Here is a 25,452-nt window from a genome sequence, read left to right on the forward strand (position 1 = left end):
ACAGACTAATATGAGCGTAGATGCCATTCTTCTAACAATGTAGCAAGTACATCGGGTGTTATGGGAAGTGTTCCCGGTTCCAGTTTGCCTAATTAATGCAGCCTGAAAGTGCAAGTTCCATCCCATGCATGGCATCACAGATGCTTTTGTGTCAAGGTGAGCCAGGCCTGCATGTCAGCTCTGGCCCCTTAGAAGGACCCCCAGTGGTTCAAGCAGAGCGTCACCATGGGCATTATTTACAGAAGGAAGGTTGTCTCGACAGATGCTTCCAACACAGGTTGGGTAGCTCTGTGCGAGGGCAAACTGGCCTTCGGCTCCTGGTCGGACACAGAAGGTCGGCTACACATGAACTGCCTCAATATGACGGCAGTATGTCGAGCCCTTCAGACCTTTTAACCAGACCTGAAGGGCCACCACGTGCTAGTCTGCTCAGACAGCATGAAAATGGTGTCTTATATAAATAACCAGGGCGGGCTCACCTCGAAACGCCTTTTTGAGATGGTAAAACGCCTCTTGAAGTGGGCACATCTCAACCTGCTTTCATTGAGGGCAGCACATGTGCCTGGCACATTGAACCGAGGAGCTGACATGCTGTCTTGGAGCAACGTCCACTTAGAGGAGTGGATGCTCCATCCACAAATGGTTCAGAGAAGCTGGGAGATCTTTGACAATGCAGAGGTCGATCTCTTGCCTCAAAAGAGAACTCTCATTGACCAATGTATTTTTTGAAGAGAGAGGATGCGTTGGCCCACATTGGCCCAAACTCCTCCTATATGCTTTCCCCCCAATCGTTCGTTTTGAGTCAGGGAACACAGACAAAGAGTCCTTCTGGTGGCCCCACTCTGGAGGAACCAGCTTTAGGTTTCAGAGGAGTTTCAGCTGCTGACAGCAGCCCCATGGCCCATTCCCCTGAGGCTGGACCTTCTCTCTCAGGCGAACAGGATGATTTGGCACCCCCAGCCCAAGCTGTAGGCTCTGCACCTCTGGGCTCTCAATGGGAATCAGTCGATCTCCCTGACAGTGTCCTGAATATTACCTCACAGGCTAAAGCCCAATCTACAAGTCACCTCTATGCCCTTAGCTATAGCAGCTTCCCATGCTCCTATAACCAGACTCCTATGGGCCGGAACAACTTAATTATCCGTTTCCTGAGAGGATCCAGGCTCAATCTACCCTGGTCCCCCACAGTCCCTGAGTCGGACATGCCCATGGTCCTGAGAGCCCTCAAGGGCTCCCACTTTGAGCCACTACAGTCTACAGACTGCTCCTATAACCAGACTCCTAAGGGCCGGAATAACTTAATTGTTCTTTTCCAGAAAGGATCAAGGCTCAATCCACCCCAGTCCCCCACGGTCCCTGAGTAGGACATGCCCACGGTCCTGAGAGCCCCTTAAGGGATCCCACTTTGAGCCACTACAGTCTACAGACTTGAAAATCCGGTCGCTGAAAACCGCTCTGAAACTGGCTTTAGCTTCGGTTAAAAGAGTAGGTTATATGCAGGCTGTCTCGGTTAGTCCTGCCTATCTTGAGTTTAAGCCTAACAACTCCAAAGTCATCCTAAAACCAAGATATGGGTACGTTCCTAAGGTGCTCTACACCCCACTCTCTCTGTGCTTCCTCCTACAGAGGAGGACCAGGAGTTTAACTTTCTCTGCCCAGTTAGGGCACTGAGAATTTACATTGAGCATTCTACCTCGTTCAGGTGGTCGGGACAACATTTTGTATGCTTTGGTGGCTGCACCAAAGGGTCCCTGGTCACAGAGCACAGGATTTCTCAATGGTTAATTGATGCTATCGTGCTAGCATACTCCTCCCTGGGTCTTCATAGCCCCATAGGAGTCAGAGCCCATTCCACTCTGGGTGTGGCCTCATCCTGGGTGTGGTCTAGCGGTGTGTCTATAGCAGATATTTATGTGGTTGCAGGCTGGGCCTCACTGTCCACTTCACAAGGTTCTTTAACTTGGATGTTCCGGCCTTGCAGGCTCGGAATCTATCTGCTTAAATGGATGCGCACCTGCCTAAGGCAGTCTAATTCTTCAGGCATTGCCTGTTTTTTCAGGTACGCTCTCGGCCTTTTCAGTAGTGCTGAGGCTGTACAAAACCGTTGGAAAGACTATCCAAGGCTAGGCTGATCTCAGTGAGTTCAGCCCTCTTGCCTCCTGCAGGGCTCACCCTGCGTGTAATTGGTCCCTCTGAGCCTTTAATGCCAGTTCATGTCTGTCGTTCCTCTTTCATGACACAGCGGGACTGTATTGGTTCCCCATACGTCTTGCAATGCAGTACGAGTGAAGTATTAAAAGGGAACTTACTCGGTTACTTACTTAACCTCGGTTCCCTGAGATACAGAAACGAGTACTACATTCCTTGCCATGCCATGATGCTGCACGACTCTGTGTTGTCGGTTCAGTTGAATTTACCTGAGATCCTATGGCGAAATGCCCGCTTATACAGCCATCTCCGCTGCCGAGCCATTGGTTTGTTTTTTATTTACTGCACAAACCAATGGCTGTGCAGTTACACTGCATGATTGTAAATGTGATTGCTTCAGTCCTCTGAGAAAAAGGAGTTTTTCCCCATAGCATCTAACGACACAGTACTTGTTCCCATATCTCAGGGAACCGAGGTTACATAAGTAACTGAGTATTTTTTTTTCAGCAATTAAGAATAACCATAAACTGTTTTGTTAAAGAGAAAAAAAAAAATCTTGGGTATGACCTGTTTATAGAGATAATATCAGCTAAACCACCAAGGAAGATGAAAAAACAACAACAATAACAACAACAAAAACCCAATAGGACATTATCAGTGAATAATTTAGAAACAGCCCAAAGCATTATAAGGCTTGAGACAATAAAGCAATAAGCAGAGACACAGTGGGTCATTTCTCATAAATTATTACTATGTGAACGTAGCAGAGATGCAATGACCCCAGCTGTTCAACTATTTAAAGAGCTTTCACCCACTACAGAGGGCATTAGAGATAAATCGCACAATGAAATTAGAGCATATTTAACTTCTGCTTTGATGTTTAGGGTCACAAGGAAAAAAAAAAAGATTTCACTGAAATGTGCAAGATATGCTAAATATCTGTTACACCTTTCTTTTGAGCTGATTTAACTCCTCATTATTAATGCAGTGTTGGTTCTGATCTAATTGTATATGATCAACATTTATTATGCAAAGATTAAAATACTATTCTGTGGATATTTTATGTGCATAAGCTAATTTGCATAAATTTGCACAGGGAATTTTTATAATTGCTGCGTAAACTGCAAATTTAAGTGAATGGAGCTGATATTCCAACTCATTACTGTATAAATACATCAAGAGCTTCTGCCAGCCAAATTTCGGCATAAACATATGAGACACATTGACAGCCTGTCTCAGATGATGCTGTCCAAGGTGGTCCATCTGTTACAAATGTAACAATGTCAAACTACATCTCAGCACACGTCCTCTTATTGACTGACGTATTATAATAACCAAAAAGATTTAGGCAGATGGTGATTCTTTAGGGTCAGCTGATGTATATACAAATATATATTTGGACGACATTTAAATATGTTGCTCAATTACGATTTGATTTAATAAAATGTGAGGGTCGGCAAAAATGCGTTTGCTACTATAATGTTTATAATAATAAAGTGAATTAAAACACAAAAATCACATATATTTGGAGAAACGGTCGGTTGCAAACGTATTCTTTCCCTTACACTTTAACTACAACTCCCATGATGCTCTAGGCTTGCGAGGCTTCCTGTTTTTGTCACGTGAACCCGTGCACATAATAATGAGTATCGCATGACTAGCTGCGCTGGTTTATTTGGCTAAATAACTGATTTAAGTGTACATAAATATTACTAACGTTGCCGATAGACCATAGATTAGTAGAATAGGACTATTTCTGCCTTATTATCCCACATCTGGAGCCCCTATCATGGCGGAAGTGGAGGACCAGGTAGGGTTCTGAAGGAAGAAAACATTGTCAAATGACATAAGCCTATGATTATACATGTAATGTTTCTGCATGTTTAATTTTTAATGTGTGTTGGCTATTTGAGGTTGCAGCTGTAAATTATATTTTAAAGAAACTATTTTAAAAATCGTGTAATTCTGTCAGACTAACTCGATAGTTTGACATTTGCCAATATCACTACCTAAAAAATACAGCTTAAAGTCGTTTCCTGGTTTTAGCCGCTCTCCCATACATGGTCTGCTTAACTGCTTTTGGACACTTGTCAACTGGGCAAGCTGGAAGACCATCTTAAACCAGACTACCTTAGACCTTAAACCGGTTGTTCATTCAGCAGGGATGACAGCAAGTTTACTGACGAAATGAAGAATACTCAGCTATAAATTTAGGATAATTACGTTTTTAAGTTGGGTTTAATGTTGGCTTTGCCATTGCATATATTTTTTAAAAGGTGTTTAAGAAATAATATGCCATGTTCATAATTTTTCCAGCATTAATTCATTGGTTTTCTTTTTTAAAACATTTTTCCCCCCAGGGAAGAAAACTAAGTGAAGAATCCACAGATGAGTCAGAGGTAAAATCAAGAACTGTTCAATTTACTGATTTGATTACAGTTATTGAAGCAAAATCTGTTGTAGTTTTAAAATGCATTAGGTAACAAAATTTTAAAGTGGTATTTATTTGAAAGAATGGGTTGCTCAAACTTACTTTTAGAGCAAAACACTTAAAAATACTTTACTTTGATTTTGAATGATAAAACAATAGATATACTGTTCAAAATTATGATTAGAAAACTATTTTGACACCTTTTTTTTTGGTCTAACATTTTTGAACTGCTGTCTGTGGTTACTCTTATAGTTAAAATAAAAAGATATGTAAAGTTAGTAGAGAAAACCTTGTATATTCCACTTGGTTTCATTTATTGTTATTATGTACATACTGTATCTTAAGTATCCATATGTTTTTCAGGGGTGCACAGATATGTAATGAGACTGTAAACATATTCACAGTAAAGCTTTGGACGTTATGGATGTTACAATTTGTTATGTCAAATGCTAATGTAAGAATCCTATATCATACAGTTCTGCTCAGAAGTTTTATATACCCCTTGTAGAATATGCAAGATGTTAATAATATTAACAAAATAATATTAATCATAAAAATTGCAGGTTACTTTTTATATAGTACTGTCCTGAATAACACATAATGGATGTTTACATATAGTACACAAGACTGAATAACTGAATAAACACCAAGAAGGCAACACAATGCATTATAAGCCAGGGGATGTATATGATTAGTTAGCACTGCCCATTTGAAACATGAGATATTTACATGTTTCCCAGAAATTAGTACAATTTACCCTGATCATCTAAGTCAGAAAATTTACACCCACTCATATCACTAACATAAAAACATGGATCATCCAGGTAACAATATGCATGATAAAGATTCAAGGGTATGTCAACTTTTGAACCGGTTCATTTTTATTTTGTCTTGTGGACTTTATGAAAACATCTTTGTGTGACACAGGACAGTGCTAAATAAAAAATATGATCCCATTTTGTTAAAATTATCATCTTGCAGTCGTGCAAGGAGTGTGTTTAGCAGAACTGTATACAGTAACTTGCTGTAACATATTCAGTGTACAGTGCCACTGTAAAAGGTCATATTACAGTGTGTTCATTTTCTCGAGTGCTGTTTCATGAAGAAACTTTTGAAAATTGAAAATGTCTTTAAGTTATACAGTGAATGAAATGTCAAGTAGACCTTCTAGTCCTCAATTCAAAATGAAAACTGAAAGAAGGAAACAACAGCCTCGTAAATGAAATCTCAGTCCGTGGAGCTATCTCCTGTCTTCTCTATGCACCCAGGCACCTTGGAGATTGTATTCACTGTAAACCATTCATAAATGTTTTGTTCATAATTGTAGAGCCGTGTTTTATGGAAGCTTATTTCTGCCATGGAATTTTAAAAAAAATGGTGTGACTTTTTATATCTCACAATTCTTAATTTTTTTAATTATTGTGAGATATAGACATAGAATTTCGAGATATAATCTCACAATTCTGAGAAAAAACTTTTCTAATTCTCAATTGTGAGATATAAACTTGCATTTCTGATAGGAAAAGACTGATTGGGGCAGTCGTGGCCTAATGGTTAGAGAGTTTGACTCCTAACCCTAAGGTTGTGGGTTTGAGTCTCGGGCCGGCAATACCACGACTGAGGTGCCCTTGAGCAAGGCACTGAACCCCCAACTGCTCCCCAGCGCTGCAGCATAAATTGTGTGTGTTCACGGTGTGTGTGTGCACTTTGGATGGGTTAAATGCAGAGCACGAATTCTGAGTATGGGTCACCATACTTGGCTGTATGTCACGTCACTTTCTTTTTCTTTTCAAAAGTATGAACTGTGAAATATAAACTCAGAATTGCAGCCTTTTTTTTTTTATTCCATGGCAGAAGCAAGTTAATTTTTACTTTAGTTCTCATGAACAATACTTCTACAGCATTTATTAATCCTAGTTAATGTTAATTTCATCATTTACTAATGCATTATTAAAATCAAAAGTGCTTGATAACATCAGTTAATGCACTGTGAATTAACAATGAATGACTGTATTGTCATTAACTAACATTAACAAAGCTTAATAAATACTGTAATAAATGTAATGTTCATTGTTTGTTCATGTTAGTTAATACATTAACTTTAACTAATGGAACTATTGTAAAGTGTTATCAGTTGTTTTGTTTTTTTTTTAGCTCACAATTGTGGCTTTTTTCTTTGCAATTCTTGGAACATTTTTTTCTTAATTGATATATAAATTGAGATATAAACCCGCAGTTCTAAGAAGGAAAGTCGAAATTGTAAAGAAATTGCAAGAAAATAATTGTGAGATAAAGGAGCTTGTTTCCACTGCAGAATTAAAAAAAGGTAATTATGACTTTTTTGTATCACATTTGTGACTTTTTTCTTAGAATTCTGAGTTTATATTTTGCAATTCTTACTTTTTTTTTTTTCTCAATTGATGCATAAACATATTACATTTATAAATATTAACTTGAAATTCTGAGAAGAAAAGTCTAAATTCCAAATAGAAAATAATTGTGGAGTTTTTTTCTGCCAAAAAAAAAAAAAAGTAATTGCAACTTTTTATCTCACAATTCTTACATAATTGCAACCTAACTTATATCTTGTAATTCTGAAAAAAGTAATTCTGAAAAAAAAATCAATAATATCTTATATCTTGTAATTCTGAGTTTATATCTTGCAATTCTGAAAAAAGTTAAGAAAATTTCAAGAAAAAAAAAATCAATAACCTTCGTATTTCATGATGAAAATAAGCCTTCCATACCGTCTCTATCCCCTCATCTATCTCTCCCCAACACTTCCTGATGTGACCATGGATGTGTTGAAGGCTGAGTGGAAATGTGCTCTCAGATGGACTACACCTTCCGAGTCCTCTGAGCTCATACTGTATGACATTTTTGGAGCTTGACAGCATTCATGACACTCCACGTAAAGCCGTCTCTCCTCATGAAAGAAGAACGCACCACTCACGGCTTAAAGAAAACATGCCACAGCCTCTAAACATGATGTCATGCAGTGTGTGCTGGCGGGGTTTGACATTAATCTGTGGTTTTGAGGTCCAATGTTTCACTATAACATTCCAGCAAAGTTTATAACTAGAAAGACAGAGACAGAATGAGGAATGAGTGAAAAAGGAGAGTGTGGATGGTCACACCACTCCAGAAAAGGGGCAATTAAAGACAGACTTCCCTTCATCCCCTGCTCCCCAGGGCACCAATTAGGATTGGCAGGGAATGAGGCACAACACTCATCCACCACATCGGCGTGGCGATGGCAAACACTAACAAGAGGAAGAAATTATTGGATATGAAACTGGAGAGAATCATCCACCTCTCCCCACCGTAGAAAGTTTGTCAGGATTTTTTCCCGCCTCTCTCTGTCTTTCCGTCCCTGTCTGTAATGGCTTTGTAGACCATGACAAATGCTCAGGCATTAGAAATTTCACATCTGGACACAACAGGAAATGGACAATGGAGGTGTTGGTGACGTGAAGAAATTTTTTTTGATAAAATGAAACACATAGGCAGTATGCCTGTGATTTTATCTTATTCATAATTATGCTGGCTACTTATTTCCATTGTAGTGATTGGAATTGTTAAGTCCAAAATACACTTCTACCTTTCAAATGTTTTGGGTTGATAAGATTATTTAATGTGTGTGGGTTTTTTTATGTGGTCTAAAATAGAGTACGAAAGTATATATGATTATAATTTAAAATAGCCGTTTTCTGTTTGAATATGTTTTATAATGTAATTTTATTAAAGTTTTCAGCATCATTGCCCCAGTCTTTAGTGTCACAAATATTCTAATATGCTTATTTGCTGCTCAGGAAACATTTCTTATTATTATCAATGTTGAAGACTGTTGTGGAAACCATTATATTCAGAATTCACAGATGAACAGAAACTTCGAAAGAACAGCATTTATCTGTAATTGAAACCTTTTGTTGGAAAAAATATGTCTTCACTGTAACTTTTAATGCATTCTTGCATTTAAAAAAATCATCTTACTACTTAACACATATTACTAATGCTAATTATGAATGTGTGAATAAATTGTATTCTCTGGTGCCTCTTGAACTTAACATTAGTGAAGAATGGGTGTGTTTTGTTTGTACAGGAGGAGGATACAGAGGAGGAGCCTAAACTGAAGTACGAGAGGCTGACCAATGGTGTGACCGAGGTCTTGCAGAAGGATGCGGCCAGCTGCATGACAGTGCATGACAAGGTGCTTAAAAGCTATTTTGCCTGTTTTTAAGAAACAAAGTGCAGGATATGATGTGCTTACAAATTTTTTTTTTTTTTTTTTTTTTTTTTTTTGAGTGTGTGGATGTATTTCATATTGCACAGAAATTAAATGATTTAATTAGAAACTTAACTGTAAATTTATAGTTCTTTTTCATTTATTTTTTAAATTCTTAAATGCAGAGATTTATTGGAGCAGATTATTATTATTATTATTATCACATTTGCATCGTTCTCAATATAATATTTTTGACTTGTCTTCTCCACACTGTACTTTTCTTAGAGAAGTGCTTAGGCACAAATGCTCACAGGCCACCAGCCTTTTGCTGATTTCCTGTTTATTTCCTCTACCTTTAGATTTCTATGTCTTTTTTGCCTGTCTTCTTTCCGTTTTGTCCTGAGCTTGATATTTTTGTTGGTGGAACATTCTACGTGGGCTGGTTAATCGTCATGGCAGCCGGTTCACTCATGCACAGACACTGTGGAGGAATAGTCATACCTAGTTATGTCTCCTCACCTGATGTTTTATTAACAGCTATTGATTTTTATTCTCCCCCCCCCTTTCCTGTTTTTCCCTGGGGACCCCCCCCCCCTTTCTCTTCTTCCATCTCTCAAAAAAAAGGCAAGCTTGCAAGAAGTGAAGACATTGAAAAGCTGAATTTCCAATGAGTCCCCCCTTCACTCCTTCACTCCTATCCCTATCGTTCCCTGCTTCTGTTTCTTCCTTTAGTCTTTTATGTATGCGCTCCGATGTGCATTCCGCCACCTAGACACACAAGAACACGCTCGCACCAGCGGCCCTCCTGCCTAATGTTGCCTCATATTTTAAGTGCCAGCAATCCGAATTTCATCTCAGCAATTCGATTTTGATAAATCCCTTTAAGAGCCACTGAGGCTGGTAAGGCCACACCTTTTATTTATTTATTTTTGGCTGATTTTATTTGGGGAGATTGCGGGGGGTTCTGTTGGACATGCTCGACTGTGCCTGTAAATATAAGCATTTCATTATAGACTGCAGTGAAGCATGGGGCGGCTCGGTGTGCTGCGACAGGGAAAGGTCTGTGCACGTGTAAGCAGGTGTGTGTGTGTGTGTGTTTAGATGCAGGGTAACCTCAGTTTCAGAGCAAGACTCATTCTGTGTGTGTGTTTTATAGTGTGTCTGGATGCTTTTGTAAAGTTGGGTTCAGTTTTCAGATGACAGGGTGATAGACCCAAATCTGCAGGGGTGTCAAACTAATTTTAGGTTGGCGGTTGGACTGAACTGAATGTCACCTTATGTGGCCTGATTTCATTTTATTTGTTTAACCTTAGTGACACAATGCAAAGCCCATACACAACATAAGCTCTTCTGTAGCTAATAAAATCCAAAATCAACTTTATGCTACTTTAATGACCAATATTTATGTAACTAAAGGGAGCACATGGAATTCACTGATTCCATTCACCAGGGCCTTATGAAATTGGTAATTAATTCAAAATCAAATGAAACAATCATATTATCAAACAATAATATTGACAAGAAAAAAGAGAACTTACTTCTCTTAGTTGGAATGCTTAATTACTTAACTGCAATAATGCAAATTAGTGAACATTAACAAAGTTAGGCCTACAAAAATATGCAGCTTTTAAACGTAGGCCTGATTTTCTGTCAGACTCAGACAGCAATGAATCAGTACTAATGTTTTATATCTAAAAATCAGTGTAGGGTTTGAGACAATCGAGAAATACATATTTATTATAATGTATGTAATGTTATGATCAATTATTGTAATGTTGTCCAGTAATTTAATATATTATTTTTATAATTTACATTTTTAATATTAATACTAGTATCTTCACTTAATGTTATAATTGTCCCTGGCTGTTATCATTACTGTGGTAATTGATTTACAAAAAAATAAATAATAATAATAATAATAATAATAATAATAATCATAATAATAATAATAATAATAATAATAATAATAATTATACAATTGACAAAATTACCTGGCTTGCTTTGGGACAGTTGTTTCACCAACTGATCCAGATGAAATAGTGTTAATCTGCTAAATACCATGGAAACATGTAATTGTAAGAAATGTTCTGCTAATTAAAGATGTATGTAATATTCTGTGAACTGAGTGACTTTTTTGAAAACAACTGAAAATTTTTCATATTTTTTAAAACACATTCCCACTCTCATAATATCATTATAATATCTCATTCATCAGCTTGTGTTATTCCAAGGTGGAAAAATGGCTTTAAATATTTAATGAAAGTATAATACTCTAACTTGCTCTGACTCTGAAACAACTTTCCTTTTCTGCTGACATCACCTAGACCTCATTATAAGCCCCTCCCCTCCAACCACCTGTTGTACATAGAACTCTTTGCACTATCCTATTAATTACTTTTGCATATAATTACAGTTATTTAATTGTTTGAACGTCTTGTTTCAGTTAACAAATTAATAGGAAGATTAATAGGTCTCAACCGACGTTTTATGATGTTGCCTGCGAATAAATGGAATTGCATGCACTATTTAGGAGTAAGCAGCCTTCAAAAAAGTTTGGTGTGTGAGCTGTATATCTGTAATATAATTTATAATATACTCCTAGAACTTTCAAACTGTAAAACTAGAAAAGTTAACACAAGTTTAGTTTATCTAATTAATTTAGTTTTTTTAATGACATAAATTTTGAATTGGTTGGTATTGGCAATTCACGTCAGATAATACTGAACGTTTATATACGTTAAACTCTGAAATGTAATTGCATTAGCCTGACAGGCAGAGTGTTGGTGTGGAGGGCAGAGATGTGTGACCTGTGGCGCATATATTATGTTGAAGCGTTTTGATATGTCGGGGAAAAAAACACTATTTCACACTGGGCCGCTCTGATAAATAGGCTTTCCTGTCCTCCAGCAATTTCACACTTTTTGCCCTCGAAGGGTCAAGACGAAACCACACACACAAACACACACTCTCACATACACGCACAAACACTGAGGCCTCACAGCCATGCCTGGTAAAACTCATTTTTAATACCGCCTCCACAGCTTTTAACTCTGTATAAGTGCAGGATGTCCCGTGCTTTTGACTTGTGTATCTAACATGTTTGTGTCTCATTCTGCTTTCAGTTCCTGGCTCTTGGGACACACTTTGGGAAGGTTTACCTTCTGGATATCCAAGGAAATGTTACACAGAAGTTTGAAATTGCAAGTCTGAAATTATCTTTGTGTAATTGTTATCTGTCCATGTTTTAGCTATGTTATGTCTGATTATTTTTACTCTTTTGTCTTTTCTTTTCTATGTTCTATCTATTCTTATAGAGTCTAGTGAAAATAAACCAGATCAGTTTGGATGAGAGCGGTGATCATGTTGGCATCTGTTCTGAAGATGGAAAGGTGAGAACTTCAGCTTCCATTGTTCTTTAACTTAATTTATTAACCTTTTACGATCAACCAATCACAGCCCCATCTCTAGTTTAAACCCCAAACCCTCAATTTATTCCTAAAATCAAAGGGCATTGACTTATCAATCATTACTTACAGGCCTTTTTCCTGTCCCTTCTCCTAAAATCCAAGTGCAGTGATTGGTCAGTAGGAATGTTGCTCCAGAACAAACAATCTTTGTGTATATGTTCTATTCTATTCTATCTATGATGGATAAAACAATAATAAATGCACATATATCCAGACATGCATGTACTGTAACTATTCACTAGGCAAGGCAAGTTTATTTATATTTTTAGTTATATATTTTATATTTAATATAGAATTGTAATTCAAAGTGACTTACATTAAAATTATTAAAAATAGTAGTCATAAAATAAATAAAAATAAATAATAATAACAATAATAATAATAAACAATTAGAAAATTAATAAACAATTAAATAAATTGATAAATCCATGAAAATTATAAAAGGCGTAATTAAAATGATAATAAGAGGCATACATAAAAAGACTAGTGATTTATTGGCATTTTAATAACATATTTAAGTGTCTGTATCACAGTGGTGGAGTGATTTTGTACACTTCCAGCAAAGTATGTAAGATTATGGTAGTCTGCTGCATCTTCCATAACCCAGCACTCATAACTGACCTGCAAAATGGGGATTTGCATTATGCAAAACACATTCAGCGCTAATTCTTTTGAGTTTGTTTATGCCCTTACCAGATTTGCAGGTATATTTCGTGAGTTGGGTGCTAAATCCAAAGCTTGCGCAAATAAACAATGCCATCAGCATTGCACAGTTCATTCTTAGTGAATTTCCCCACGAGAGTCTAAGGAGTTGTTTACTTGAGTTTTCATATCTTTCTCTGTTTGCAAGACATGATGTAGTGCCTGTCTTCCCACTCAATACCGACTCCATCAACTCTGACACCCACAGAAACAGCATGTGTGCATTTGGTCCATTTTAAAATGTGTTTAAAAAAAGAACTCCTCTCCTCCTCGATACTTCTGTGATTTCTATCGCTCCTTTCCATCTATCTGCTCATTGATCATGAGCTGGTTGTTATCAGTACACGGAGGCTAATCATCAGCACCTTGTGTGGCTTTCTCAGGCTGATCTGTGGCATGATAGACCACGTTTGTCCCTGTTCCTATGGCAGAGGCGAGATCTTGTCGCACCTACACCAATTAAAATCGATATGGAGGCCATTGTTCACTCCTCTGCACTGTGAATCCCAGCTTACAGACTGCTTTGCTACCATTGTTTGGCAAAATGTGACATGGAAGATTTTTTTCATTATTAGGTTTTTTCAAATGAGTAGAAACTGCGTGTTGAAAATTCTGATTTTCATACTAGTTAGGAATGGAAAAGAAAACATGAACAATTTGAAGTTGGTATGTTCCAAAGTAAAATACGTTTCATGATGTCTTCAGCGAATAAATGAATGGAAACCCATGCAATATCTAGGAGTAGTTAACTTCAAAAAACAACTTAAAAAAACTACTGATAAATACATAATTAATAAACAATAATTAATAAATAATTCATATAATTTGCTCATAGACTGTCCAAACTGTTTAACTAGAAAAGTATACTTGAGTTTACTTTTATTTATTTATTTATTTTAATGACATAAATGTTGAATTGTTCTGTGGTGATCTTGGCAATTCACAATTAATAATAGCAAACTTTTTCATATGTTAAACTATGAAATTATTAAACTATTGTTAATTATTAAGCATCAAACTATTAAACTATTAAATTATTAATATAGAGACCTTTGTTTGCTGTTCTGCACTTACCAGCCACTTTGCTATTGATGTTATGCAAAATATGACACATTTCTTAAGAGGAAGAGTCTTTTTTAGGTTTTTCCAAGAAGTAGAAACCTGCACTTTAAAATACATGATTTTCAGAATAGCAAAGTTTGTTGCCTGACCAGAAAGAAATGAACAACTTGAAGTCAGTAGATTCTTTTCCCCACCATCATCTTAAATGCAAGAGGATGCTTCACTTTTCAATACTTTTTTTGAGACCTCGCACTCATTTTAGTTTCCTCTTGTTTTATACAGACAGGTGTAGGTGAAATGTTTTGTTAACGCTTGTTTGTAGCCGTCGGGGACTGCAGCACCGCTAGTGATTAAGTCATAAATAAAGGCATGCAAGGGCAGAAAGAGTTGACCTTTGCACTAATTGGGAGTCTGGCAGATGGTTAACTAGCCCACTGGATATGGTCTGATGCTTTGCCCAAGTCAACTGTTATCACAGAACGCATCTCTGGACCACAGTGATTTTACCTTAAAAAGACATCTCTGTCTCTCTTTCTCCATTTCTCTCTCTCTCATCTTTTCCAGGTGCAAGTGTTCGGCCTGTACACCAGGGAGGGCTTCCACGAAAACTTTGACTGTCCCATCAAGGTAACTTATTGCTGTTAATGCAAGTCGTCGGTCCCCTGGCAATGTTTTTGCTGCCTGATGGGAAATAGCCCTTTGATTTCGATTTCCCGTCATAGCAAACATGGATAATTCTCGAAAAACAATGTAATTTCAGCCTGCTACAAGTCTTAATTGATTTCTCTAGGGCATTTCATATCATGCATGAGCCGCCTGTTTGTGGAGCATGAGTGATGTAACCTATGGCACACATTAAAGAGAGCCGGCGCTGTCATCTTCTTATATCGATATTTTTGTGTATTGGTTTGTGAGGATCAATCCTTTAACTTTTCCTGGGTTAAAAAGGACTATTTGAGCATGTTTTCAGACTGGATGTAGTCTTAACCCCCTCTGAGGCACTATATGGCTTCAGAAGTACTGGAGTGGACATTGATATTAACTCAGATGTTGCCGTAAACTGAACTGAAATCTCTTGATCAATTCCAGGTCGTGGCGCTACACCCTCAGTTCAGCAAATCCAACAATAAACAGTTTGTGACTGGAGGAAATAAGGTAAGTCCAGTTTAACAACAAACTGAGAATCAAAAAAAACACTGTTACAAAACAAAGCGCTGTTTCAAAACTTATGTATGTTATTTCCAGATCCCAGTTCGTTCATTGTCCAATTTTCCCGTGCATTCGGGATACTTTAACAGGGGACCCCCTTGAAATGCGATTGGGCTAGTTTTGGAAGCAACCCCCAATAATGTGAGATTTAGCCCCTGGAATGTGAATTTTAACCAGGATTGGGCTAGTTTTGAGTAGCGATTGGGTGCCTTTCAACCCTAAAACCCACCAACACTATTCAACAAATGACACCCTTCAAATTCTAATTAGCTATTTTTTAGTAAAAATTGTGAAAATTTGTCTTGTAATGACTCAATGCATCACATAATTACAAAAGGAAACAAGTGCACATTTGTTTGGTAGTGACTCAATGCGCCATATTTTTATTTAATTTTAATTACACACACATACATATAAATTTACATGTAACGTAAAAAAAATAATAAATAAACAAATAAAAAATAAAAGGCTTGTCAGTATTTTACATTCATACATCCACATTTTAAAAACAATTTGAAAGGTCCCCCCCCCCAATTTTTTTTTAATTGTATATTTATCTCTTAATATATAAGTCATCTTTTCCACTGACATATTTGTTACCATTTCTCTCAACCAACACCCTATATTTGGTGCACATATACTTTTCCAATTTATAGAAATCAGCCATTTTGCTTGAAGAATATATGCATGTCATTTTAGATTTGAATCAGTATGTAACTACACTACAATTCAAAAGTTCAGGGTCAGTAATTTTTTTTATAAAGACACAAATACTTTATTCAGCAAGTAAGCACTAAATATACAAAAACATTCCAAATATCAAAAAAACATTAAAAAAATACATGATGGTTTCTACAAAAATGTAAAGCAGCACAGCTGTTTTCAAATCAACATTAATACTAATTAGACTTGAAATTCCTGAACACTGTTTTTCAAATCAAAATTTTTTTCTTGAACACCAAATCGGCATATTATAATGATTTCTCATCACGTGTCAAGACAGTGTAATGGCTGCTGAAAATCCAGCTTTGCCATCATAACAACCTTAAACTTTTGACGGTAGTCAAGATTGGTTGCAGGCTTCTTGCAAAAATATACGAAAAAAAAAAACGCATTCATCAACCACTGAATTTTGAAAGCAAGTGTCTCTGTTAATGTAGTCTGAATGCCATAAAAATAAAAACAAAAGCCACATTCATACCTAGTCTAAACATTTATTTTGTGATGTTTCAACTCTGAGGGTTAAGCTAAATTATTAGAATGGAATCATTTTTTGTCATGTTGAGTGCCGTGTATAGTGGTTACTCAAACTGAAGCTGTTTGGCATGAAACGCTCTTTCCGTCTTGGCCTTAGACTGGGGTGAAAATCAGGGAGAGAGAGAGAGTGGTCCATTTTCTCCAAAGTGTTGTTCACTAGAGAGATGTTGTCTCTTCTTGTGCAATAAATAACTGTCATTACATAGAGTGCCATATAGTGTTTGCAGCATGTAGAACACTCTTTGGCTTATGGACTAAACAAATACGCTCATTTTTCAAAGGACACAATGCTACCAACCAAAGATGCCATAGTCCGATACATTCCAGACTCCGTACATCTGTAGAAATGAAAACAGGGTTTGTGTCTGTCATAAAAAGCACTTGGAAGAAGTTGATCTGTTCGCATGTACTGATCAGACATCTTGTGGTTGGAAAAATCTTCAATTGTGAAGTGGATTTGAATAAATGCCTCTGGTTCTTTGTAAAGTGGACTGTTAGAGATTTTGTTGAGATGTATGAATCTTGAACCACTCATGTAGAGTCTTCTCAATTTCTGTAAATCATAGATTTTTATCCTCTGTGCCACGATTGATTCTCATAAAATGGCTTCACACTGTTATTGCATTGTGCTTATCAGAAGCAATTAACGGCGTCCATTGTGTGCCACAGTGGACAAGTCCTCTATATTTTCCTCCCGCTTCTGCTTGTTTCCTTCACTCTGCCTAGCTTAAGGTCCCCATAATGCAGCCCTGCCATGAAAATCAATACAGCTTCCACTGAAGACGCATCTTGTCAAAGGCAATTCAATTCCATCTGCTCGGCTCTTGGAGTGTCATCTCCTATTGCTGCGCTGTGATCTGTTAACATAGCCAAAAGTGTAGAACTGAAGCGACATTGAACCGTCTTTCCTTTCAGTCACTTTCTCTGCATTCAGGTCAGGTTGGCTGTGTGCTGATTGTGTGTGGCATTTTTGACACTTTGGATTCAAGGTTAGCCATCAAGTGTGTTGCTGCTTTCTGCACTTGATTATTATCACACAAACCTCTCAGAAAATGTAGTTTTTCAGCAAATAATATCTGAATTATCAGAGTAAACCAAAACATTAAATACCCTTTCATAGAAAATCTGATGTTTGCGTCTCTTCTCTGGTCAGTTCATGAGAGTGTCAGTTTCTTTTTCTCCCATGTGCTTTTATTCTTTCTGAAGTTCGATTTTGTTGTACTGCATACCTAAGAGACTTTATGAATGTCCCATTATCTAAAGGTTGAACCGAATGTTCCCTTTTCCTAAAATGGATTTTGATAATGCTTGTGAATTGATTTTTATTGAATTTCCTCCTGAACATGACCTAAACACCATGACATTGCCCATGAATCTGGTCTGATCTAATACACTTATCCAATCCAATACTTACTGCAATATTAGCAAAGATGCATTCAATTCATCAAAAGTGACAGTAAACATATTTATAATGTTACGAAAAAAAAAAAAACTATTTCAAATAAACTCTTTTGAAATTTCTGTTTATCAAAGAATCATGAAAAAAGTATATAATGGTTTCCATACAAATATTTTCAACACTAATAATAATTCGAAACGTTTCTTGAGCACCAGATCAGCAAATTAGAATAATTTCTAGGGATCATGTAGACTACATCTTCAGCTTTATCATCATAGCAATAATATATAATGGATGTTTAATATACATTAACATTTTTAAATGGTCATACTTTTAATGCTTTTACTGTACTACTCACCAAATAAATATAGCTGTGATTTTTTTAGAGACATAAAATAATCAAAATAAAATAAAAATGGTCTCACGTCAGAAATAAAAGACATGTAGTCACTGACTTTGACTCTGTTGTTTAGTAGCTATTTGTGCTCTATGTTCTGCTGCCCTCTGGTGTTGTAGTGCAAAACCTGTGGCTTATTTTGTTTTGTGTTGGTGAATTTCTATCAGCAATTGCTTACTAACTTTAAATGAACGAAATATGTCCTGTAGCTTTTACTTTATGAGAGGAACTGGCTGAACCGTTGGAAGACATCTGTTCTGCATGAAGGAGAGGGAAACATCACCAATGTGAAATGGAGAGCCAATCTCATTGCCTGGGCAAACAATTTGGTACAATCAGATTTACACACATTTGAGATGTTAATTAAGATGCCTTACTAATCGTGATTTTATCTAAAATGTAATGGATGTGTTTTAGGGTGTAAAAATTTACGACATCGGCAGTAAACAGCGCATCACTAACGTGTTGCGGGACAACACCAGTCTTAGGCCGGATATGTACCCCTGCAGTCTGTGCTGGAAAAACAACACCACGCTGATCATCGGCTGGGGCTCTTCTGTGAAGGTGTGTGTTCAGAACAACTGCAGCTCAAGTGTTTTAATAACTAAGAAAGCTCATTTCTAAATTTGTTTCTTTTTATTTGAATAACGTTGTTTGTTTCATTTGTTTTTCTCAGATATGTGTTGTTAAAGAGCGTGACCCAACAGAAATTAGAGATCTACCCAGTCGCTACGTTGAGATTGGTATTGAAGCAGTTACAGTCACACACATAATGAGAACATGTAACATAATTACATTTAAATAGACAGTTCATCCAAAAATTCAAACTTTTATCTTTTATTAACTCTTAGGTTGTACAATAGCATCACTTTGACTTTTTCTGGATTGTTTCTCTTATTTCTTTCAGTGTCAGCATTTGAGACAGAGTTCTTCATTAGTGGATTGGCGCCTTTGGCAGATCAGCTGGTCACTCTGTACTATGTCAAGGAGAACTCTGAGCACATGGTAATATTACCCACTCTCACCAGAGCTCAGATCAGGGGCCTCATGAATGTCCAAGGGGTCTGCAAGTTATTTCAAATGAGACAAAGCAAGTTCATTCATTTCATTACAACTGGCAGTTTATTTAAGAACCAGGATTCTTATGGTCTTTGAAAACCTGTATATATGACAGAAAATGAAAGTTCTGAAAATCTTCTATAATAAATATGATTTTTATATATATATATATATATATATATATATATATATATATACACACACACACACACCATTATAACAAATAAATCTAGAAAGTTTTGTCAAGCTCAAAACGATATTATTGGATAGAAATTACCATTTATGAGTACAAAATATATATTTTTTTATCAAAATTACTATAAAAGTCACATAAATCTATAAGTATTGGATTAGATTTTTTTTTATGATTTATAAACAGTTGGATTATTTTAATGTATTGCCGCTGCTAGTTTCTGTAAATAAAAAAGGTTGAAAAAAGCAGCTTTGTCACTGCAGCAGAAGTACCAAAAATATGGCAATAAGGAGCCTCAGAGACAACAATGTTGAGAACCGCTGCTTTAGATCTTCTTAGAAACCTTCCGTTTTGTATTACTGTGAGCGTAAAATGTAATAATAAATATAACTCTGTTTGTCACAGGAGGAGGAGTTCAGAACACGGCCTCGTTTAGACATCATCCAGCCGTTAGCTGAGGGCTGTGAGGAGATCTCATCAGACGCTCTCACTGTACGCAACTTCCAGGAGAACCAGTGCAGGGACTACAGACTCGGTATGATGACAACAGGATGAATGAACAACTAGAATACCAGAATAATCACCCAAAACCTATAGTCTAATCAGTAAAATTCCCAATTTGATTATATAATCATTATTTTAACTCTTTTTTGTGATTCCAGAACACTCTGAGGGAGAGTCTCTATTCTACATCATCAGCCCTAAAGACATTGTAGTGGCTAAAGAAAGAGACCAGGACGACCACATTGACTGGCTTCTGGAGAAGAAGAAATATGAGGTACGTGTCCAGTTGTCTAAGGATGCATTTATATCATCATAACATTTAAAAATTTGAGTTTTGCTTAATGATTTCTGTTTTGATTTGGATGTTTTGCACAGGAAGCACTGATGGCTGCAGAGATCAGCTTCAAAAACATTAAACGGCATGATGTACAGGTGAAAACAAATGAATGATGTCATTTGGAGAAAGCTAGTCTTAGTTATTATAATAACTTGGAATCACAGTGTGGGTGCTTCCTGTCTGTGCTCTGTGAATAGAAAATTGGAATGGCGTACATCAATCATTTGGTGGAGAGGGGAGATTATGATGCAGCTGCCAGGTACAGGACATCAACTCTCTGATTTATTAATGTGCTAACCATTTAAATATGAATAAAAGCCTTGATAAACACCCCATTTCTCTCTGTGTATTCATTATTGACAGAAAGTGTCAAAAAGTGCTCGGAAAAAACATGGATCTCTGGGAGAATGAAGTGTACAGATTCAAAACAATTGGACAGTTGAAAGTGAGTCTGCAGAATTTATTATTATTATTATTTTTTTTCAAATAATCATTATTTGCCACCCTGCAGGACTTGTATACTAAATAGTATTATAATATTAATGAGGATACTTATTATTATTCAGAATAATTGTTATTAATAATAATAGTCAGTTTTTTTTAAGTATAATGTATACAATATATATTATTATAACTTCTCCTGCTGTTCTGAACAATTAATATAATGTTGTTTTTTAACAAATATTAGTGTGATCTTTGTTATGATTATGTTGTAATGTAATCATAATAACACCACACTATTACATTATTACAAAAAAAATAAACATTATTAATTATTACTTTTTGACAAAGTTGTCAGAAATTAGTTACATTTTTATATATATATATATATATATATATATATATATATATATATATATATATATATATATATATATTTTTTTTTTTTTTTTTTTTTTTTTTTAGAAATTATAGTGTATGAAAATGATAAGTTTAACCTAAAATCTTTCATTTTAGCATTGTTCAAATGCTATTTGGTAACTACCCACTCCATTCATCTTCCTCTCAGGCCATCAGTCAGTACTTACCAAGAGGAGACCTTCGTCTTCGACCAGCAATTTATGAGATGATACTTCATGAGTTCCTCAAGACTGACTATGAGGTATGTGTTTTCCTTTAAACATTATTTATATATTTTTTTTTCTTTCAATTGCATGACCTAGATGGTAGCCTGTTAGATAGACCGTAACATTAAGGTTTCAAATTGTGAATGCATCACAACAACAACTTTTATGGAAGAAGTGCATTCCTTTTGTTGTTTCTCACACAGGGTTTTGCCACACTGATTCGTGAGTGGCCGGGAGAGCTGTATAACAACATGGCTATAGTTCAGGCAGTGAATGAACACCTGAAGAAGGACCCTACCAACAGCATGCTCCTCACCACACTGGCCGAACTGTGAGTGAATGCTGCCAGTTCATCATTAAACGAAAGCTTGTAACATCATTTTATAAGCAGCTCTGCAGAAAGTTAGACTGCTCTTATATGTGTGTATGCAGCTACACGTATGATCAGCGTTATGATCGCGCTCTGGAGATCTACCTGAAACTCAGACACAAAGATGTTTACCAGCTCATTCACAAACACAACCTGTTCTCCTCCATCAAAGATAAGATTGTCCTGCTCATGGATTTCGACAAAGAGGTGAAACATCTTTTTCCTTTGGTCTTATTGAGGACCTCTGTTTTAGAATGTAATGCAAGAAACCTGTCAAGTGCATAGGTACAGGAAGTTATGGATTCTTTTGCTGATGAGATATATTATAGCTGACTTTGGAAGAATGTGATTTATAGTCAGAAATGTGTCTGAAGGATATGTCCGCCTCTTTGTTCTCTCTTTTTTTTTTTTCAGAAAGCTGTTGACATGCTGCTGGATAATGAAGATAAAATATCAGTGAGTTCAGTGCAGTGGCCTCAGTCTTCTGATTAAACCCTCCCAAACTGTCTGTACAGATGAACATGTGTGTTTCTTTCCCCTTTAGATGGACAAAGTGGTGGAGGAATTAAAAGACAGACCTGAGCTGTTACATGTGGTGTGTTGAATACGGGCGGTTTGAATCATGCAGATGTGTCTGAGGGATCCAGCTGTAGTCAACATTGAATGCTTAGCTTCTTTTTACCTGTTTCTCCTCAGTATTTGCATAAGCTGTTTAAGCGGGACCACCATAAGGGGCAGAAGTACCATGAGAGGCAGATCAGTTTGTATGCTGAGTTTGACCGACCCAACCTCCTACCCTTCCTCAGAGAGAGCATGCACTGCCCACTAGAGAAGGTTAGTGTCACATTAAACAGGAAATAATGCATTAATTGGGCAAGTTCTTTACTTTGACTTAATCATACATTACCATTTCAAATGTTTGGGGTCAGTAAGATGTTTTTAAGAAATTAAGGCAGTAAATTAATTAAAGTGACAGGACAGACATTTCTAATGTTACATTAAATAAATGTTGTTCTCTATCATCACATAATCCTGAAAAAAATGTAGTTTTCACAATAATATTAAAGCAACAACTTTTATCAACATTAAGAATATAATAAGAAATGTTGAGCAGCAAAGCAGCATATTAGAGTGATTTCTGAAGGAACACCACAAAGACAAGACTAAAGAAAATAAAATTAAATTTCACCATCACATCAATAAAATAAATTACAAAATAAAATATAATAAATTAGAAAACAGTTATTCTAAATTGTGATAATGTTTCACAATATCACAGTTTTCACTGTATTTTGATCAGATAAATGCGGCCTTAGTGAACATAAGAGATTTGTTTCAAAACCATTTAAATAAAATGAAATACAATGCATTCAATACATACAATCATTTAATTCAACAATGAAGAGGTGATGATTTTTATCGATTATATATTTTATAATATTGTATAAAAGTTTATCAAAACAAAATACTACCAATCAAGTTTGGGATCAGTAAATTGATGAGCAAAAGATGAGGATCATTGCTGTTTCCCCAAATAAATTTGTTTAGGTGAAGACTTTACAGTTTTTAAACAATTGCTGTGTGTCTTTCAGGCTCTGGAAATCTGTCAGCAGAGGCACTTTGTAGAAGAGACGGTCTTCCTGCTCAGTGAGTCCTGAATCATTAATCTGTGCATTTCCGTCATAGACATTGTATGCATGTTCTAGTTCTTCACAGTTATTGATCCAGTGCATCAGAGGAGAGGTCACTGTGTGTAAAATGTTCAACTGGCTGTAGCCTGTAGTGCTTCTGATGTATGCTTTTTTTTTTCCATCAGGTCGTATGGGAAACTGCAGACGTGCCCTGCAGATGATCATGGAGGAGCTGGCGGATGTGGACAAAGCCATCGAGTTTGCTAAAGAGCAGGATGACAGAGAACTCTGGGAGGATCTCATCTCTTACTCTATAGACAAACCACGTATGAGGCCTGACTCTACAGCTGCTCTTTCTACTAAAAAAAACGTATAACTTAGAATATTAATAATATTTCTTGTTTGTTTTCTTCACTCTAGCGTTCATCACAGGCCTCTTGAATAACATCGGAACCCATGTGGACCCCATCCTGCTCATTCACCGCATTAAAGAAGGAATGGAGATTCCTAACCTCAGAGACTCGCTGGTTAAGATCCTACAGGACTACAATCTTCAGGTGTGATCACTGCCGGTTAAACCAACGTTTCATTCTGGCTAGAGTACTGATGAGAGGCATAGATGCTTGGAAGGATACATCATTCTGTGTTCAGAATGTCTTGATGTTTGTCCTGTAGATCTTACTGAGAGAGGGCTGTAAGAAGATCCTGGTTGCAGATTCACTGTCTCTTCTACAGAGGATGCACAGGACGCAGAAGAGAGGAGTGCGGGTGGATGGTAAACAAATGTTTTGTTTTGGACAAAATTACTCAAGTAAATATCAGGGCAAATCAGCAGCTATTTTGCTCACTAGAAATGCTACAAAAATGATCTCGCTTTCATTTCTCATAGAAGAAAACATCTGTGAATCCTGCCACACTCCCATTCTACCATCAGGTACACCTTAGTTGCCTTTAATGTGTCAGTTTTTATACATGAACTCACACCCACACTTAAAATATATGGAGAAATATAGAAGAAATCAAATATAAAATACAATTTAGAAAAAATTTATAAAACTTTTATTTCTTGAAAATAATGCAAGTTGTGTGTGTGTGTGTGTGTGTGTAAATGTTGATAATGTGTACAATATACAAGTTAAAAAAAAAAATTGAATTTGTAATTTTTCACTTAATTCCCACTCAGACACGGCTCAGGCATTCGGTGTGGTGGTGTTTCACTGCAGACACATGTTCCACAAGGAGTGTCTACCGTCCCCTGGGAACGTAAGTCTTCTGTAGTCTTTATATATATAACTGCTTTTTATGCAGAAACAACTAAAAGACATTTTGTATGACAAGTTGCACTGTCCAAACATGTTGCTAGCATTCTGACCAGTAATAATGACTCAACCAATGGCATTTATTGATGCTAGAGATGCAGAAATGACACACTTCACATTTGAACCAGCCTGCTGCATTCAAACTTTGACCCTTTATCTTAGAAAAGGAGTAATGTTTACTTTGCTTTTGCACTATGAAAGTTTTGCATTTTATGTCCTCTGACAGGTTCCAGGAATCCAGTATTGTAACATCTGCAGTGCAAAGCGGAGAGGACCGGGCAGTGGCATACTGGAGATGAAGAAATAATCATTTCTACATGTAGAATAACAGTTATACAATTAGAACCTGTTACAAATGAAATAATCTTCCCTTTACTAACAGTATTTATTAATGCAAGCTTGTGATTGCTAGATTTTGTTTCATAAACGCACCAAATAAAGCACTCCTGTAATCTGTTGAAGTTTGTTGCCCCCAATCTTCCAAACAAAACATGTACAATAGTGCATAATCACATTTTTTTCCCTCAAATCTTTTTCATTAAGAAAACTTTGATTACTAATTGTTATATTTCTGAAAGGAGCTTGTATGAACAGACACCATGCAAAATGTTAGTTTTCTTTTTTTTTTTAAGGCTAAACTTTACTGATGTCATATACTGCAATTATACGACACAA

General features: G+C 36.4%; 1 protein-coding gene across 2 annotated transcripts; it reads left to right on the top strand.

Annotated features, from left to right (window-relative positions):
- Nucleotides 1-3,751: 3,751 nt before the first annotated feature.
- LOC109082331 (VPS41 subunit of HOPS complex) lies at nucleotides 3,752-25,238 on the top strand. Of its 2 annotated transcripts, none has more exons than XM_042714170.1 (29): nucleotides 3,752-3,958; nucleotides 4,509-4,547; nucleotides 8,682-8,789; nucleotides 11,927-12,004; nucleotides 12,119-12,193; nucleotides 14,600-14,662; nucleotides 15,125-15,190; nucleotides 18,507-18,626; nucleotides 18,715-18,861; nucleotides 18,974-19,040; nucleotides 19,205-19,302; nucleotides 19,955-20,084; nucleotides 20,212-20,327; nucleotides 20,429-20,485; nucleotides 20,588-20,649; nucleotides 20,754-20,835; nucleotides 21,400-21,492; nucleotides 21,661-21,788; nucleotides 21,890-22,034; nucleotides 22,242-22,283; nucleotides 22,372-22,422; nucleotides 22,524-22,661; nucleotides 23,420-23,474; nucleotides 23,644-23,784; nucleotides 23,879-24,015; nucleotides 24,134-24,233; nucleotides 24,348-24,392; nucleotides 24,642-24,721; nucleotides 25,004-25,238. In XM_042714170.1, the coding sequence occupies exons 1-29, from the start codon at nucleotides 3,938-3,940 to the stop codon at nucleotides 25,082-25,084; spliced, it is 2,565 nt and encodes an 854-aa protein (XP_042570104.1). In that variant the 5' UTR covers nucleotides 3,752-3,937; the 3' UTR covers nucleotides 25,085-25,238. The 2 variants fall into 2 exon arrangements, with proteins under 2 accessions (XP_042570104.1, XP_042570105.1); XM_042714171.1 differs by having other exon boundaries at nucleotides 24,351-24,392.
- The last annotated feature ends 214 nt before the right edge of the window (nucleotides 25,239-25,452 follow it).

Source organism: Cyprinus carpio, chromosome A24, assembly GCF_018340385.1.
Source record: "Cyprinus carpio isolate SPL01 chromosome A24, ASM1834038v1, whole genome shotgun sequence".
In the NCBI taxonomy this organism is placed as follows: domain Eukaryota; kingdom Metazoa; phylum Chordata; class Actinopteri; order Cypriniformes; family Cyprinidae; genus Cyprinus; species Cyprinus carpio.

What these genes read in the sequence shown, in the direction of transcription:
- LOC109082331 (XM_042714170.1), top strand. Translation starts at nt 3,938, where the DNA reads ATGGCGGAAGTGGAGGACCAG. An exon ending in CTCACCACACTGGCCGAACT is followed by an intron (nt 21,789 to 21,889) that starts GTGAGTGAATGC and finishes GTGTGTATGCAG; the next exon opens with CTACACGTATGATCAGCGTT. An exon ending in AGAGACGGTCTTCCTGCTCA is followed by an intron (nt 23,475 to 23,643) that starts GTGAGTCCTGAA and finishes TTTTTCCATCAG; the next exon opens with GTCGTATGGGAAACTGCAGA.